Source organism: Pangasianodon hypophthalmus, chromosome 3 (assembly GCF_027358585.1).
Source record: "Pangasianodon hypophthalmus isolate fPanHyp1 chromosome 3, fPanHyp1.pri, whole genome shotgun sequence".
Lineage (NCBI taxonomy): Eukaryota > Metazoa > Chordata > Actinopteri > Siluriformes > Pangasiidae > Pangasianodon > Pangasianodon hypophthalmus.
The window spans coordinates 26,526,756-26,545,954 of NC_069712.1; the positions used below are offsets into that span (position 1 = coordinate 26,526,756).

The 19,199-nt window shown below is 39.1% G+C and overlaps 1 protein-coding gene across 7 annotated transcripts in view; it reads left to right on the plus strand.

Annotated features, from left to right (window-relative positions):
• Positions 1-19,199, plus strand: part of LOC113542099 (arginyl-tRNA--protein transferase 1) — a 90,478-nt gene that overhangs the window by 22,369 nt on the left and 48,910 nt on the right. For 5 of the 7 annotated variants that reach the window (XM_026939410.3, XM_026939408.3, XM_026939411.3 and 2 more), the window contains 2 exons: positions 6,580-6,794; positions 15,494-15,622. In XM_026939410.3, coding sequence (XP_026795211.2) covers positions 6,580-6,794; positions 15,494-15,622 — 344 coding nt within the window. Of the gene's footprint in view, positions 1-6,579; positions 6,795-11,486; positions 11,616-15,493; positions 15,623-19,199 lie in introns of all 7 variants that reach the window. The other 2 variants (XM_026939409.3, XM_026939412.3) reach the window with 1 other exon arrangement.

Consider the following 19,199-nt stretch of genomic DNA (forward strand, 5'->3'; position numbering starts at 1 on the left):
GAGAGGCTGATAAACTTCTACAGAAAGCTTTTACTTTATTGTTGCTAAAGCTGATTCTACATGGTACTGAATTATAGGGTGTACTTATTTTTCCCCACCTGGTTTCTGAATGTTGGTTTACTGTTTGGGAGGAAAAAAAAGACTACATATTGAAAGCTGTTGTGTGTTTTTGTTGTCACCTGAAGTTAAATTTTTTGTTACTAGAAGTTGGTGAGGACCACACAATTGTTATTTAGGCCATGTTAACTAAAAACGTAAGATCGAAGTTGAAGGAGGGTGTACGTTCTTTTTCCCATGACTGTATTTACCGTGTTATGTTACTTAAAAAAAAAAATAAATAAAAGTTTGGAAGTACCCAACATGCTGAACATTTCAGATGAAATGATCTACATCAGTGCTACAGGGGGCAGCAGATATCCAGAAACACACAACCGTGTGAGTTACGACTTCTTCCTGTCGGAAGAACGGTCGTATTATTACAGCGTCAACGATATTTAAAAAAAATAAATAAATAAAATCATCATAAAGCTCTATACACAGGTCAGGTGTCAAATATTTGACCCTCAGTAAAAGTAAAATTAGAAATCTGATTCTAGAAAACACTCTTTCAGGCGTCTGAGTTCCACATCACTTAGTGTGATTTACAAGCATGAATATGACTGAATGAAATATAGCCTAGTACTTCCACACCTCACCGAAATGAGCAGCCCAGGAATGTTCCGGAAACAGCAAAGATTTAGAGATGCTCCCCGAAGGAGGAGAAAGAGCTCCTTTCTGCATCGTGCCCCCTTCCCTGAACGGAAAACACCTGGTGACAAATTTACGGTAACAGACTTTATGAGCACCTTTACGACTTTATTGCCCTGAACACAGATGGAGTTAAGTGATTGATATTACACAGGTTTTCTACATGAGCAGGAATTTATAGGAGAGTTCCTAGTGTCTGGATATGCGTTTGTGTGCACACACACACTCCATAGAGGAAATGAATAAGTCTTACACAGCAAATTTCTGAAGATTATTAATGGATGTGAACAATAAATAAATTGGCTACAAATATTAAGTAAGTATGAGGCTGCGATTAAAGAAAAAGAAAGTTGTATCACATTCATGTGCCTCATTTGTTATTATTAATGAATATATTACAGCTTATTCTTTATTTTAATGCTTATTTTTATGTTGGGGTGCACTTTTTTCAGTTTTGTAACTCCAAACAAAATTCCTCTGAGTAAGGTGACACTTTATAATTCAAGCTTCTTGTACTAATATTTAAAATGGTTCTGATTTGTTGTTTATGAAATGAATAATTTAGGTCTCTTATGGGTTCTCCTCATTAGCTCATCCCTCAAGTCTTCAGTGGAGTTTAGGGTCAAGGGACTGGGAAGATCATGCCAGATGCTTGATTCTGTGGTCACTGAACTATTTTTGTGGTGATTTGAATCTATGTTTTGGATCATTGTCCTGTAGAAAAATCCAACCACAACCCAGTTGTTGCTTTTTGCCAAAGACAGTCAGATTTTCTTTTAAAATCGTCTGGTACTCCTAAGAAGGTTCCCAGTTCCTTTGGAGGAAAAACAGCCTGTACGTCTCAGATCCTCCACCATACTAACCAGTGTGGATTAGGTTTTTTTTAAATAACCATCCTTCTTTTTATTCTTTGAGTGTTTGTGTATTTTTGCTTCATTTGACCATAAAATCCAGTTCCAAAGTTGCGGTAGTGTTTAGAAGCGTTTGACTTTCTTCTGGCACGCTTTCCACCGTTGGTCTGTTGACCATGCAGGTGGTGTCTAATTGTAGATTTGGAGACTTGGTGACCCCAAGTCTTTTGCAAATCTCCAACTGAGACCATATTGTCTCCTAAGTAGGGTTGGGTGATATGGTGGTATATCTTCACAAGTCAGTATGTCTTCACAAATTATCTCGCAATATATGCTTTTCTTTTTTAAAAAAAGAATTAAATTTTTAACTGGAATCAGCTTATTTGATGTTACAGTTTTGTACTTTAAAGTAGTAAAAAAATATTACATGGTTTTTTTTTTTTTTTTTTTTTTTTTTATGAAAAATAATACCTATTTATTTATTTATATATACAGTATATAAATCATTGAAGAGTTTTTTTTTTAAATACAACACTACTGTATTGGAGAATTGTTCCAAACCTATATATTGTTACATATTGTGTATCGTAGAAATGGTTTTATGAATCTTGATATATTATTTTTTTTTTATCGCCCACCCCAACTCCTAATTCTCCTCAATATGCCTGGGTGTAAAAGACATCTGTCCTCTCTCAGGCTGGTTCATCACAGCTCTGCTTGTTTTAAACCTCTATCAGTGGATAAAAGCATGGTCAGATGACATTGCTTGCTTTATTTTATTCTCTAATCTTCCATTCTCTAATGTTGATGAATGCATATGGAAATTTGGCCTTACGTTTCTGTGTCGTGTTTATGAATATGGCGTACACTTCAGTGAAACAGGAAGTCAGTTAACAGTTATATTTCACTTATGTTATATTTTCAGTGTGAGCTAATTAAACACAAAGACGATTTCGCATAACTATCTTTACTAATATTTTTGGACCTGACATTGTATATAACGGGCGACACGGATTATGCGGCTTTGTGCTGGTGTGTGTTTGTAATCCAGAGCAAGTCCTTCTAGTTATTGCTAGTAGTAAGTGTCTTTCCACTCCTCCGCCCCTGTGTTTTCTCGTCTCGTAAAATATAGTGCCAGAAACATCACTCATCCAGAAATGCTTCGACTCTACACACTAAATATACACTTCACTGCCCCCTCGGCAGGAGGATGGGTGTGTGTTTCTAAGTAGCTTACTTGTTTCTGATGTGTATTGGAAAGAGTGTATATCACATTACAAGTGCCAATGGTGTGTGTTTTTAGTGAGCTAATTTTTTTTTTTGCAAATGTGATATATTCACCCATGGTTCACATGGCAAAAGATAGTCCTGGGTCTTTATGATGTGATAATGGCTCAAGAAGGAGAATCTGTCTTCAAGAGGAACAAATCTGTCTGTCTTTATTCCCTCCCTGTACATTGTGTTTCTCTTGGGAGACGTTTGTGTTTGCACATTTTCTCCATTTCGACTAAGTGTTTAACAAAAAAGCCTTCATAACAGTCAGCTCATGTGCTAGATGCCATTTGGTGTGTTGGAAGCGGATCTACAACAACGAAACGACCCGTATTGTCCCTGCTGGTGTGCGTGCACTCAAGTTTGTAGCCCTAAAGCGGCCATGGCCGTCAAGCAGACAGTAACAGGGCCCAGGCCTCAGCTCTGGAAGTGGCCCAGCATCTGCTCTGCCTCTCCTGCTCGTGTTTACTCTTCCTTACAGGAATCAAAAATAGTCCAGTGAGTCGCACGTCCTCGTGCCGTGTTTATAGCGTCCGTCGGAAACGTTCCTCTATTTAGCCGTTTGAATTTATTAACAGGAAAAGAACGAAGGTGAACGAACGTCACGAGGAAAAACTAATTGTCACCGAAGCTGATAACTCACTGTCAACTCTCGTGCGCCATTTGGAAAAGAAAATTTCCGACTCAGTGCCTGCATTTTTATTTAAAAAAAAAAGGAATAAAGAGAATATATGAAAAGCTGGCTACAGTTTGTGGCCGTGAATGAATAATAAACAGGATATTTTGTTACTGTCTCAATGCTGTGGATCATTCCGATATTTCTGGGTTTTAGTTTCAGTACTGAAGCACACTTTAGGAATAGCACAAAAACGATCAGTGTGTTCATACTGATCTCACTAGTCCAGTGCTGACTTGTCCATTTCCCCATGATTTATTACTGCCAATCTCTGGACTGATTTTAGGAGAACAGTTCCTTTCATATGGACTGTGTATTGAGTAGCGTTTGGGTTTTCATTCTTCCGGCTCTCTGTGTCTCACTCTTGGCGGGTGACGGGGCTGGCAGTTGGGTATATGGGCAGTTGGCATGGGGCCAGGCAGGAAATGGCCTTGCTTTCCTTATTGCTCCAAACAGGATGTCAGTGTGTAAACTTTTGCTCTCAGGGTCTGGCTTCAGCCCAGAAAGGAGGGGAGGAGGAGGAGGAGGAGTGCACATCAGTTGAAATCAATTGAGGAAAGCCTCTTTCCATCCGCACACAAGATCACTTTTTGCCCTCCTTTTTTTTTTCCCCAGAAAACAGTTGACTTTCAGAAATTCTAACCCTAAACTGGAAAATTATCAATACAGAATGAGTTAAGTGCAAAGGTTAGGTACAACCACTGCAAAGGGTGCTGGATGTTACGACAGTTAAAACTCCTATCAATAATAATAATAATACTACAGCCACATTTGGCGTGTGCTGAATATTAATCTCAGACCCTCACTGTCTATCCACCTTTTATTTGTTTTTTCCTGTCCTCATGCAGTCCAGGAATACCTGTGTTTTCATCCAGGGCGCCCCAGGCCTGAGCAAAAGCCTCCTCCTTACTTCCATTTAAACCTGAGAGCTCTGGAAAAAAAAGCCCTGCAAAAAGCAGCAGGAGCCAGTGAACAGAGTGCATGTTGTTTTACAGCCTCGGCTACAATGATGTCATGTTGTCGGAGGACGGGAAAATGAGTTCCATGTCCACGGAAGGACCAAATCCCGTTATTCACTACAGTGAGCTAGAAGCCTCCTTGGGCGATGGAGAGAGGGCTTTGCAGATTACACATATGTATGCTCACCATGTGGCTTCCATATGCATGCACACAGACCATCTTGCATTACTTTCAGAATTTGTTGGAAGAACTATAAGAAAAGTGATTTTTTTCCCTTTGTTTTAAACACGCAAGTATAGGCATGCATACCCATAGCCCTGCAGCTACCCGGCACATAGCAATTGGAAACACACTCTCACACCCAGCAAAATGGCTCCAAATGTAGAAATCACGCAGTATCTGCTGTCCATTAGAGCATTTTCTTTTGGCCGTAATATCCTCCACTTCAAACTGTTTGGGGGAAGTACCCGCTTTGATTGTACTTGAGTTTTGAAATCAGTGTGCAGAAGGTGTTTCTCTCCACTGCCAAACTGCAGTAAAGTTGCTTTCTGTAAAGCCCCTTTCTATAAATCTTCTTTCTGTAAAGCCCTTTTCTGCAACGTTCCCTTCTGCAAAGCCCCTTTCTGCAACGTTCCCTTCTGCAAAGCCCCTTTCTGCAACGTTCCCTTCTGTAAAGCCCCTTTCTGTAAACTTACTCTCTGCAAAGCTCCTCTCTGTAAAACTTCTTTCTGTAAAGTTCCTTTCTGTAAAGCCCCTCTCCATAAAGTTGCTCTCCGTAAAGTTGTCCTCTGTAAGGTTGCTTTGTGTAAAGTTGTCCTCTGTAAAGTTGCTCTCTGTAAATTTGCTACCTGTAAAGTTGCTTTCTGTAAAGATGCTTTGCATAAAACCTCCTTCTGTAGAGCTGATTTCTGTAAATCTCCTTCCTGTAAAGATACTTTCTGTAAAGCCCCTCTCCATAAAGTTGTCCTCTGTAAAGCACCTCTCCGTAAAGTTGCTCTCCGTAAAGTTGCTCTCCGTAAAGTTGCTGTCCGTAAAGATGCTTTGCATAAAACTTCCTTCTGTAAAGCTGATTTCTGTAAATCTCCTTCATGTAAAGCTGCTTTCTGTAAAGCTCTTTTGACAGTTCAACAACTTCATGCTTGCCATCACCAGTTAACCATTTAATTTGTGTAGCCTGATCTTGAAGGCGTCTGATTAAATATTGGTGTTACAAACAGATAGAGATATTAAACACTGAACAAAACACTGTAACCTTATGATTTGATGCTGTTTAACCACATGTGCACACTATACTTGCCACTTTTCTCTTTGTCACTTTACTCGCTGCATGAGGAGCAGCCATCATTTTTAGCTTAATAATGGTGCGGTTTGAGGTGTACAGTATTGGGCTATAACTATAACTGCTATAACTCATAACTCATATGACTTTAATGGTCAGACAGCAGCTTCTGGGCCTCCTGAGTCCTGATTGGTCACTGTGGCAATCACACATTATTTCATTTGTGTTAGTGCCACACAATCTTTTCAGAACCACTTAATAATGAGTTACTTATACTTATATTAGTTACTTATACATATGAAAAGCCTTGCATTCATAAAAAAGAGGAGACTGTTATTTAGATCAGAAAGTCTGCTTTTTTTGGGTGTTTGGTGAGTGTGTGCACTTTTGTTTCATGTTGATTTATATATTTTTGGCCAGATTATTGTTTTTGATATTGAGAAACCCAATACTACACCTAGCATTGGTATCAAGGTGGCAAAACTTAATATTCAAATATATTAAATGATACTGCTCAGAGATATGAAATTGGGGAAAATGGTGAAATTATCCAGGATCGTCCATGTAAATAATTTACCACTTCAATAGATGGAAGAAGGGCCACTCAGATTTGTCCTTCTACATGAGGGAACATCTTTTGCTTGAAGCATGTAATAAGTATGTCGTCATCTTGACAAATCTCATGCAAGTCACGATCCCTCTTGGCTTTCTACTCTAATGATGCTAGTGATATGATGATAATGATCTATCATTCCTGAGAGGTGAATCTTCTATGTTTGTTTCTGTTGACTCAGGAGTGGGAGCGGACCCTAGCAAACCTCCGTGTCGCAAAGCCAAGGATATCCGGAAAGAGCGACGACTACAAAAGGAGCAACAGAAGCAGCAAGATGGTGGAGGCACTTTAACAAACCTGAAGCCTGCTCCAGCAACTCCAGCATTTGGTCAACCCAAACCTTTAGAAGAATTCATCACCGACTCGCTGCCTGATGACCCTCTTCATCGTTTAGAGGTTAGAAATTGCCCAGCTGTATTTTTTAATCATAAATCAAGTAAAATGTTGCTGAAGTTAAAGATGAGATTGAGAAATCCTGAGTTGGTTGGGTGAGATCAGCTTAGGTAAAGAGCTTGTCTTTGCTAGAAACCATATTGTATCTTCTTCCTTTTGTCCCTTGAGACACTACAAGCCAGATTTCTGTCTCAGTTAACCAATCTGCTTGGATTGATCCCTCTGATGGATGTCATTCGATTTTCCTAAGTAGATAGCAGTCCAGCGACGGCCTCTTCTCAACAAGGTTACCGTGTACTTTTATTGTCTGCTTTGCTTCAAGCCATTTACTTATTTCATACATAAAGCATTCACTCTAAGCACACAAGGCGAAAAACCAGCGCTGGCTTTCCGGAGCTTGTTTGACATGTGGTAACTGTGTGCTGTTAAAGTGCAGTCTCTCCAGTGTGTTAGTATCAACCTATCACTCACTGGCAGAACGGAAATGGAGGAGTTTCTGCTAGCGTGTGATATATCACACACTTCCTCTGCAGGCTTCTCCTCACTTCATCATTGCGCCATTTGGGATGCTGTCTAAGGCCATTAAGCCTGGAGAGAGTTGAACGAACAGGACGTGCAGCACCAGCTTCTTAGGGAGATGTTTACTCATATGCAATCAACCCCACTCCGATTGCGCTTTATCATACACCACGCGCTGTTTGCGATAAACCGAGTGCTCACGAGCACAAATTAGAGGTATTTCAAGTCAAATTTTGAGGCTGTTTTTAATCATGTTTGTGATCCCTACTAACGCATTTCTCAACTCAAATGATCTTTCACAAAATTACAGCAAGAGGAGTCAGCCAACAGAGGTTGTATATGTGAGCAAAACCTCAAAGGAAAAGGTCCCCGATTTTTCAGAAATGTTCATTTATATCATCTCATCCCAAGTGGATCAGATTGGCAGGGACTAGCTTCATTACTGGGCTTTGACTCCAGATTTGAATCATGTCAGCCTTGTCTTTTATAGTTTGGAGCGACTTGGGCCAAGATTTTGATTGCTGTTTGGTCCATTATACTTGCTCTATGTCAGTGTTAACAGGCTGAAACCTGGGACACAGGAAACTCCAGACATATTCCAGCAATAACACAGTCATTTGTCACTGAGCTAATAAACAGAAAGAACTAATTGACTTTTCTTTTTAGAAAAACTCAATAACTGTTAGTTGATGCAATATAACAACTATAAATCATTGCTTTGCACAATTCCGAATAGTTCACTTACATCTAGTATTACATTTAATAATATTGCATTACATCTTCTGAGTCATAAACATTAAAATGTCTATTATTTACCACTTCCCAGCAACAAGACTTGCCCCTCATCTACTTTTGCGTGTGTTTTAAATGCTGTTATCACTGACTGGTTAAAATGGCTGTAACTGGATCAAGGATCGAGGATCCAGTATTATCAGTATAACCGGTTTTTGTGATATGAACTCGATCTTAATTCAAACCTGATTAGAAAATGTGAATAATTTGATTGATACAACAAAAAGTTTAGTAGAGGTGTGATTACGAACAGATTTTAAATCTAAAGTGAAAAACCTTTAAACTTGAAACTTTATCTTTAGGTAAAGACAATCCCTTGAATGAGTTGTTATAGAATTAAATTCATGCTTTGACTTATGACCTCCTCTAGGGGGCAGTGTAAGTGCAGCGAAAGCTTCCTTCACAGCCGACTTTAGAAATCCAGAGGCTGCTTTTGTCCTCTCACATTCTCAGAATGTCCCTGATGTTGTTAGTGTTATGAGGATGAAGCTTGCTGTATCTTGGTTACTCCTTGTATTCGTAATCAAACACCAAACATCGCCAAAAAAACAACCAGGCCACTTGAAAGATACTATGTGTATGCATCTCAGGCAAAGGTTGCTACCCTTTTGAAAGCAAATGTAGTCGTTCCCCCATATTAATACAGGAATCTAAGTAAAGGCCAAACAAAATAAATCTTATACCGGTTTCCTTTTAGATCCCAGCATGGAGACTTGAGAAGAATAAGCACTTCATCCAACACAAACATGACAAGAAGGACTAATAATTAGAAGCTGGTTTGCTAGTCAAGTAAATATTTTAGCAGGACTACTGGAGTTCAAAAAGTTGTCTTTTGTTAAAATGATATCTTTATATCTGGGGGGGAAAAAAAGCCAAACTCCAGTACTCCAGTACTAATAATACTACTAAGTAGTGCAACAGAAAAAATTCACCCTTTCGTCGGTAGATCACGTGTTCGAATCCCACCAGTGCCTGCGCCATCTGTGGCAGCGAGTCAAAGAGAACAAAACTGGCCGTGCTCTCTGACCGGAAGGGATGCGCACTCTCCTGTCAATCAGAGCGATATAAGCTAATCGTAGGCGTGTGTGAGCTGATGTATGTGGAAGAGGGCAGATAGCACTTCCTTCCGAGTCTGTTAAGCTGCCATGTGAATTGAAATGTTGGTGTTGGCAGAAGCCTGCATTAGCCGTCATCCTCCCTGGTTGGTAGCTGTTGTGTGATAGGGAGGAGCTAGCTAGTGGGTGGGCACTGGCAAATGACCATACTGGAAGGAAAGTTGGAAAAAAAAATCCAAGAAAATAGAGCAATAACAGCTAAGAGAAATTAATAGCTCGTTCAAGTGCATCACACAAGTGGCTTTTGCTATAAAAAGTATTGACAAGATATACAAGATATTGTAATTCCTTAATTATGTTAGTTATTTTAGCTAAATAACAGTAACATAAGCACTAATTTCTCTTACCTTCTTTACAGATAGACTAAAGTATGTGGACACCTGACCATCACATTCATGTGTGCTTTTTGAACATCCCATTTCAGATTTAGTTCCCGTTTGCTGTTATGATAACCTCTATTCATTTGGGAAAGGTTTCCTAGTCAGCGTTCCAGTTCATCCCAAAGGTGTTCAGTGGGGTTGAGGTGCAGGCCACTCGAGTTCTTCCACTCCAACTTTGGCAAACCATATCTTCATGGAGCTCGCTTTGTGCACAGGGGCATTATCATTCTGGAACAGGTTGGGACCCATTAGTTCCAGTGATGGAAAATTGTAATGCTATAGCATACAAAGACTTTCTATGCAATTGTGTGCTTCCAACATGGTGGCAACAGTTTTCAGAAGGCCCACATATGGGTGTGATGGTCAGGTGTCTACAAATTTTTTGGTGATGTAGTGTATATAGTCAAAGAGAAGGGATTACTGAACAGAGCACATAAAATTGAAATAGATGATGTGGGGAGTCTACTGAGGATATAGTTTGGTTGTCTAGGATCGGAAACGGATAGTCCTGGGTGCTGGACTACCAATTTGGTCCCCCCCCACCCCGTGATATACAGACAATGCATCATTTGTTTTCTTAAAGTGATTATGTCTGAACGAAGTAGAAAAGTTGTAGATTTTGGTCAGTCACATTCTTTGTGTCAAAACAGCTTTTATGACAACAATAAAACTCTGAAATAAGTTTTCATGTTGCAAACAATTTCTCTCGAATTTTATTAATCAATTTCAGATTATAGGTTTGTGTTTAATGTGCTAATTGGCCATAACATTTCTAAAGAGTATAAAAATTTAATGGGTCATGAATGTTGATCATAAAGTAAAATGTAGTTAAATCATGACTATGACTATGACTATGCCTGTTCTCACCTAACCAACTCCATGCAAAATCTATTACAGTGTACAGCTACAGTAGGGTCCAAGAGTCTGAGACCACATTGAAAATGTGGAATTTTTTTTATTAAATACTGGAAATAAGAAAAGTTTTAGAATTTTGAAAATTCGAAAACAAAGAAAGGAAAAGTGCAACATCATAACTATTCAATATTCAAGGTTCTGCACACTTTCTAAGTCACTATCTAAATGTAAGCAAATTAGTGATATTGATCATGTTAACTCCTTTGTACAAAAGATCAGATTTTCCATGAGTCTTATCCCTTCCTTTGAAACATGTGTTCAGATGACACGCTGATGGATTTGATCTAACATGGATCATCAGGTTATGCACAAACTTGTGGTGTTTGTGTGAGCTTGAGTGCACACTGTCATTAAAGCAGAAAGGAGACATACCAAATACTAAGAAATTCTGAAATTTACGTTTCTAAGATTCTACTTTTCACTTAATTTATTGCATTTGTAATGAAAACCTTTGTGTTAAATTACAAAAGAATGCTTTTGGACCCCACTGTATATATTAGTGTTTTTAAGTAATATTCTGTTGTCATCTTCTTCATTTGTTAAATAGTGTGTAATTGTGTGAAATTTTCATTGAGCTTCTGCTCATAGATCTTTTGTATATTTTTAGATGAGGTTCACACTGAGTTGCTAGTTCATCAGGTACACCTTCCACGTACACTCATTTAAAAAAATAAATAAATAAATAAATGCAGTTACTGTCTGTAGCTCATACGTTGCCATGGATACCCCTCTACTCCGTGAATGGAAATGGACCACCCTTGACCAAATATAATTTGTCTGATGTTTACAATTAGGTGCACCTTATAACCTGGCAACTCAGTGTATTTCTGAATTTGTTTGAGCAATATTTATGTATTTATTATACTTTTTTATATCCAAAGTGTGTATGTCTCACTCCACTCAGCCTTTCTCTCTTGCTAATGCACCTGTATGTTTTTCTTGGTAACCTCCTCGTGAACATCCTCTTTTTGAAGGTGAGGCTAGTGCGCTCCATGCCACCCAGTCCACAGTTCAAAGCTTCTTTCGACGCCTCTTACCAAGTGTACAAACTCTACCAGATGGTTATTCACCACGACCCACCTGATAAGCCTAGTGAGAGCCAGGTCAGAGGTCACGCAGCTTCTACAAAGCACTGGGTTGGGACACTGGGTTGGGACACTGGGTTGTCACTTGTGACTGAGCGTACATGACATGGCCTCCCTCAAGATTTTGTCTTTAGGTACAGTTGTTAATAAATATCCAGTAGCAGTGCATCAAGGTGACTGGGTGAGAAGTGGTATCAGGGTGGACGAATGATAAATTTATAAGCTAGCTCACCATTCAAGTGGAAGCTCCAGCATGCTAGCCAATCCCATGTTTTGGTTGCCCAGAAACCTCAATGACTTGGCTAAAAAGTGCTAGCTAGCATAATGTAATATCTTATCGATCACTTTGACTGCTATGAGTTGTGTCGTTCTGTTCTCGCATCACATGCAAGTCCTAGATAGTGTCTTCATTCACAACATGTTTAACCATGAAGTGACTGCATGTAGTAAGCAGGTGAGTTATATGACAGCTTTCTTTTTGTCAGTGTTTCCATATAGCTGTGTGTTCTGGATTCTGAAAAGACCATTTGTCAGGAGTGCATGCTAATCAAGATGCCTCATAAAAATATTGTCCTACTGTGTATTTAGTGCAGCAGGTGGTGGTATTCAGAAGCACACACTATAGTTACAGCATTGAGTTGTATGACACCCCCTTGAAGCCCATTACACTGAAACATACCAAATCAAAATTAAGAATAGTTTTTTTTTTCTTTTTTTTTTCCTTTTCCTGGTTGTTAAACCTACTTCGTCACTAGCTAACTATGAATTAAAACGTAATAGCCTAAATCTGCTTGTCCTGGACACGCAGGCTAGTGATTTGTCCCCCCTGCCAACATTGCTGTTACTTCATCTGAGGAAGATTATGCAGAATTTCATCATCAGAGGGGAAACATTGATTTAGAAGCATTAATTCCAGGATTTTTAACTTTTTTAACAGTGAAACAAAATGTGGAATGATTGTACGATTCTACCGAAGGTAAACAGTGCCTTGTATATCATTTTCTGATGTTCATCTATCAGTTCAGAAACATGTAAAATACATTAAGAAAATTAAACTATACAGAATTTCACAAGTAACAGCTTAGAAATAGTGGTTTCCATTGATACTGGCCAGTCTCTGCAGAGATGTGTGGGTAGTTTGCATGCTTCAGTTTTGGAGAGTGACTTTAATAGGAACATGTGTACACCTGGTCATTCGTGCAAATATCCAATCAGTTAATCATAAGTGAATAAAATCATACACATACAGGTCAAGAGCTTCAGTTCATGTTCACATCAAACATCAGAATGGAGAAAAATGTGATCTCAGTGTCTTTGGTTGTTGGTGCCAGTTGGGCTGGTATGAAACTGCTGATAATCTTGGATTTTCATGCTCTGCAGTCTCTAGAGTTTACACAGAATGGTGTGAAAAACAAAAAATATCCAGTGAGAGGCAGTTCTGCAGGTGAAAACGCTTTGGTGATGTGAGAAGTCAGAGGCTAGACTGGTCTGAGCTGACAGGAAGGCAACAGTAACTCAAATAACCACTCTTTACAAGCGTGGTGAGCAGAAAAGCATCTCAGAACACACAACATGTCAAACCTCGAGGTGGATCGGCTGCAACAGCAGGAGACCACATCGGGTTCTACTCCTGTCAGCCAAGAACAGGAATCTGAGGCTACAGTGGGCACAGGTTCATCGAAACTGGATGGCTGAAGATTAGAAAAAGACCAGAGGCTGAGTCTGTGTCCACAGTAACTTGAGCTCAGGATCAAACCGCGGATCCTTGGGCTGTGAAGCAGCAACACCACCGTTGCACCACCAATCCACCTACTTTACATATCATTTCATTTCATTTGTAGCGAGGCTTTTTGCATTCAGATAATAATGCAGGTTGATCAGTGATGCAGGGCCTGTCAGAAAAGAATTTGGTGGCTTGGGGAGTTTGTCAACATGAGCTAAGGTGAAAAAGATGTGGGGAAAGTACTGAAAAGAAAGAAAAGCTAGACACAGAAAGTACACAGTCTCTAATAAGCTGAGTGTTTAAACAGAGGTGAGATGGAATAATCTGTTCAAACAAATCAGATATGAGGCAAAGCTGAAGCCTAGGGGAAAGAATTGAGCTCGGGTCTGTTTGTGAATGTGCACGCGAGAGAGAGAATGAATAGAGTCTTAAGAAAGAAGTGGACATGTAAGAGAGGAGGAAGGAAATGAGAAAACCGCTCCCATACGTAGTGGGTACACAGTGTTTCTACAGGTGTCCCGGTAAAATTGGGTGGTTGTTAGTCTTGAGCTGCTTGGGCTCTGGATCAGGTATGTTACCTCCATGCCTTTCACTGGCTGTACCAATAAACATCCATCTTCTGTCTGCTTATGCCCACGTGCAGACAAGCTTCAGTTCGTTAAATTTTGCTCTGTTCCTGAGCCTGCAAATGTAATTTTCCTGTTAGCTGCACTTAAGCCATCTGAAACGCCAATTCTTCTCAACAAGTATCTCCATGATCGTAAGGTGCCTGTATTTTAACCTTGAGTTTTCTCTTGGATACAGATGGATGGCGCACTAAGTAGGTCATATTTTCAGGTCTGATTTTTTTAGTTTTCTTGGATGTTTTTCCATTCCTTGGGGACTTTTCTAATCCTCAAACCACTGTTAAGTCATTTTCCCTTAACTTCCCCTACATTGAACCTTCTTCTCTTAACATGCCCTATTACTCCAATGTTTGTCTTTCATGATTTGTTATTCTATGAAAATCTGTCATCTGTTATAAAATACAGTGCTGTATTTGTGGCAATACAGTCAAGTTGGATGCCAAAGATTGACACCAATTGGCAAACTTTTGGACAGGTTAATCGTTAATTGCCATGGTAATGGTTTAAAGAGAAAAGCAAATGCAAGGCTTGGATTCATTTTTAATTCAATGTTCAATAATAAAAGACTCAGAAAACCGTCTGTATGATTGTATGACTTGAGACTGATAATCTCCAGGAATTTTACTGCCTTTTATTATATGTATGTATATAATATATATATTATATATATATATTTTTAAAATTGGATATATCCAGTACTGCTGTTGTTTCTTTTCCATTTGGGAGAAACTCATTCCTGCTGCTTGTGGACAGCAGTTTCAAAACATGAATAATGGTAAAAAGGCATTTATATAGAAGCAGCCGATTGCATTTAGTTTCTCTTTTTCTTTTTAAAGTGAGAAATTTTTTTTTAACGTCTTCATTCACCACTGGATGTTCTTTGTCGTTTGTTCTAGTATGTAAATAACATTGTGCAGGACAGGGCAACAATGATAAACAATCTCAACTCTCTTTCCACCACATTGTAAGGACTATTCCTTGAATGACACACACTTGGATTGTCCAACGGTAAAGTCCTTTCCATGGAGCGTTCACTGCCACTTTAGTTAGCCAGGAGCTGAGCAGAGTGCTAGCCTCACCTTCAGATTCCTCTTGTCCTCCATTCCCTCCATTATCTTCATCACTGTTCCTCTGCCGTCCTCTATGTGGTGAGGAAAAATAACGGCAATTGGTCTTCTTAAGAACGGAAGACAAAACATTTCTTAATGGATCTGGTACATAGAAAGGAATGAGCAGGGGTATGAGATTTCAAATTTAGTCACATTGTAAGTATATGAATAGTGTATTGACCACTGTAGTCCTGTTGTTTCCTTGTACCCTGTGTGCCATCTTATTATCATAATACTGCTTTCTCTTTACTTGTTCTATTCATCCCCGTTTATTCTGTACTTCCTCCACTTCTTAACCTCTACACATAGCTTCTTATCTTACTAATCCAGTTGTATCTGGTAAATGAAACATTTCTATGTTCATTCCCTGTTCATTTCTGATCACTGGGCCATTTTCCTTATTCCCACTAATCATCCTCCATCCTGCTGCCCCTGAAGGTGAGGCTAGTGCCTGTCAGCTTTGAGGACCCTGACTTCTTGGCGTCCTACGAGCAGTCAGTGGAGCTGTTTGCCCGTTACCAGATGGCCATTCATGGCGACCTTCCATTCGAATGTGATGAAAGCCAGGTACGAGTCTTCTCCTGCATGCATACTTTCTCACATGTAGTACCACCATGGACCACCTCAACCTTTAGAAATTTTTTTAAGCCTAACCACTGCAATAAAGAAAGGTTTTCACAGCTGAAGGGCTGATTGTGCTGCACTATGTTAGTCAATTTCAGTTTATTTTTTACAATCCTTTCTTTTTTTAACTACATAGGGTAGGATATTAAGAGCTATTTTAAATGTGCGTATAAAAAAAAAAACAGCTGATTTAGAATAAGCACACTTTCTTTAAGATATTAACATTATAAACGTGAACTGGGTAATTCCCTGGGTAGAGTTCGCCTTGGTACGTACATAGCAGTGAACGCTAATCATGAATAATTGTACCCAGATATAGCATATACAGGGGAAAATGGAGTGGGTCTAGAACAGAGCCCTGTGGAACTCCAACCTCTACTTTTACATGCAGTTAACATTAATATTCAGATACCAATATTCAGGAAAGAACCATTCTCTTAATGCCAACTAAAATATCATAGTCTGTCTAGAATAATATTTTGTGTCTATGACATGAAAGGGTGCACCGTGATCACATAATACAAGCAAGCAAACATTTCTGGTTGTATTTATTTAAAAAAAAAATGCATAGGTGTTGGATCTACTAAACTAGTTGATGATTCTGAGGAGTGAAAGTAATTCAGTATAGACTGATGTAAAAGATTCTAATCAATATACTGGTGTGGTTGTTTTGGTTTACACATAACTAGATATGAAAATGTCTGTCTTTAGGCAAAAAAAATGGTATTAATTTAATGTTTTCAATTTTGTAATGCCAAATTTTCATAAACGTATCGCTGCTGCATACTGTTGGTACTTGTGCTTTTACTTTATTGACTTTGCTAGTGTACTAGGTAGGAATCTAAGGTTATGTTTGTTTGTCTTCTCTTATGGTGCAGAGATAAGCTGATCTAGTGGCAATGAATGGCAAATTTTATAGTAGAAAAAGTTCTCCTTCCATGTAATTTGGAATACTACAAGTTTAGTTTGTCACCACTAGGTGTCTTAGTATTTAATTAGAATTCATTTGAAAGAACGTTATACATGATTTTTCAAAATTTGTTAAGATTAGATGTCTAACAGTTAAATAGGTAGAGTCTTATTCAATTATATATATAATGTGTATATATTTAGATAGATAGATAGATAGATGTAATTTTTTAATCTCAAACAAAGCTCCGCCCCAGAATCTACAGTAAAGTTAGCATGCTTTCACACGCAATTAGCCATTCAACTGCTTGAAAGCCAATTTATAACACTATAGTCACTTGAAATTCGGTTAATGCTGATTTATGAGAATAGTTAGGAGTGCCTTTGCTGTCCTGATTTTCTTCATAATAAAAATATCTACTTGATTGTTATGTAAAGCAGGTCATTCAAACAGTTCAAAGCTTTATACAGATTGTTTACATACCTGTCCAGGAGCAACATTGTTAATTTTGCATCCGGCTTCATCAGCTTCACCTCTAATAAATGACTCTATCATGGTAAAGCGTTGCCAGTGTTTATTCTGGTTTTGCTGCTTTTCTTATCATTTTGTTTTTTTTCTAAGCACAGCATGATTTTTTTGCTCGAGGGGAGAATTATTTGGCTGTGCTGGGTGCTTACCGATTTGAAACTGTGATGGAGGCGGAATAAACACAAACAAGCACTCCAAATCATAACACAGTTTTCCGAACAGGTTTTCTCATCCACATAATACACTTGTGCTGCGTCCATGGCATATACTATTATGTTTGAACATGTTCTACACTATATGGCTAAATGTTTATGGACACCTGACCCTCACACCCATATGTGCGCCTTCCCAAACTGTTACCGCAAAGTTTGAAGTGCACTGTTGTGTAGGATTTCTTTTTATGCTGTAGCATTACAGATTCCCTTCACTGGAACGAAGGATCCCAAACCTGTTCCAGCATGATAATGCCCTTGTGCAAAAAGCGAGGTCAATGAAGACGTGGTTTGCCGAGGTTTGTGTAGAAGAACTTGAGTGACCTGCACAGATCATCATAAGAACATCAGTCCCTGACTTCACTAATTCTTTCGTGGCTGAATGGGCAAATCCCCACAGCCATGCTCCAAAATCTAGTGGAAAGCCTTCCCAGAAGAGTGGAGGTTATTACAACAGCGAAATGGGGGACTAAATCTGGATAGGATGTTCAAAGAGCACATATGGTCAGGTGTGCACAAACTTTTGGCCATATAGTGTATTTTCCAGGTTACTTCTAAAATAAGAAAAAGGGGTGCATCCAGTCTACCTAGAGATTTAGCTGGGAATCCTGGGAATGCTTGTTTATTCAAAAAGGCTGTTTTTCTCAGCTGTTTACAATATGCAGCCACTGGGAAAAGAAAAAAAAAAAAAACACATCAACGAATTCTTCAGGGCCATTATCAGTTCCTTAAAACAGACCCAGTTTTTGTAATCAATTGTAGTAGAATCTGATTGTTTGCAGGGAAAAATCTGCAGAAAGACCTTTGAGATACTGCACATCTGTCCAGTGTTTGGACTTTTTTCGTGCTTCACTATTAGCCTCTTTATCTCAGAAGAAAAGGTTGGTAGGCAGTGTGATGGTGCTGTGAGCCCAGGCATGGCGGTATCATACAGCAGACCTGAAAGCGCTTGAACAACAAGGCAGTGTGAGAGAATGGTCGAGGGGAAAGAGGAGAAAGAGATCTTCCAGTACTCTCTGTAACCTGTGAGAAGGTTTTTGTCCCCTCAGGCCTGGAAACTGACCCGACTCTGCCAAGGGGGCTCAGCAAATCAATAAATACACCAGCTTATAAACCATGCCTATGAATACTAAAAGCTGTGAGAGTCACCAGTCTTGCCCAGATTCTTTCCTGGTGCCATAAGAGAGAAGTCTTTATAGTGGGGAAGCTGTATGTGTGGGTGTGTGAGTTTGCATTAGCTCAGTTCCAGCATGTGTTTATGGCCTAAGTGCTCTGAGAGTCTGGAGCAAGACCCGGGGCATGTATGAAGCAAACTAAGTGAGATATAATTAACCAGTTATTCCGAAAGTGTGCTTTAATGTGTACCGTAGAGGTAGATGCCATTTGCTAAATCAACTCCAAGTTTCAGTAGCAGTAATGGCTGTGCTTTCTGCATTCCTTGCTTCTTGGCCAGTGTAAAATCATTACACCGAAGCTTTAACAGCAGCCAGTACTTTAACTGTGATGTTGTTGCACTTGTATGTTATTGAGACAGGCGAGGTTTATAGGAAAATGTCAGGCTACATTTAGTTTTTTTTTTTAATCTTTATTGAGTTGCTAGGATAGACGTTAGTTAAAGCTACAACTTCATTTGTTTGGCTTTTCCCAAGAGTATGACTTCACTTTTAGAGTTAGAGTGCTAGTTTATGGTAATGTTTTGTCAGAATGGGGACACACAAACACACAAAGAAAGATGGAGTGAACTGTGGTCTACATTATAGCAATTAAAAAAGGGTGCTTGATCTTATAGGTTGAACTGTAGATATATTTTTGCCACCTCACATCTCCAGGGTCACTGGTTTAATCCATCTGAACTCAGGTTATTCAGGTC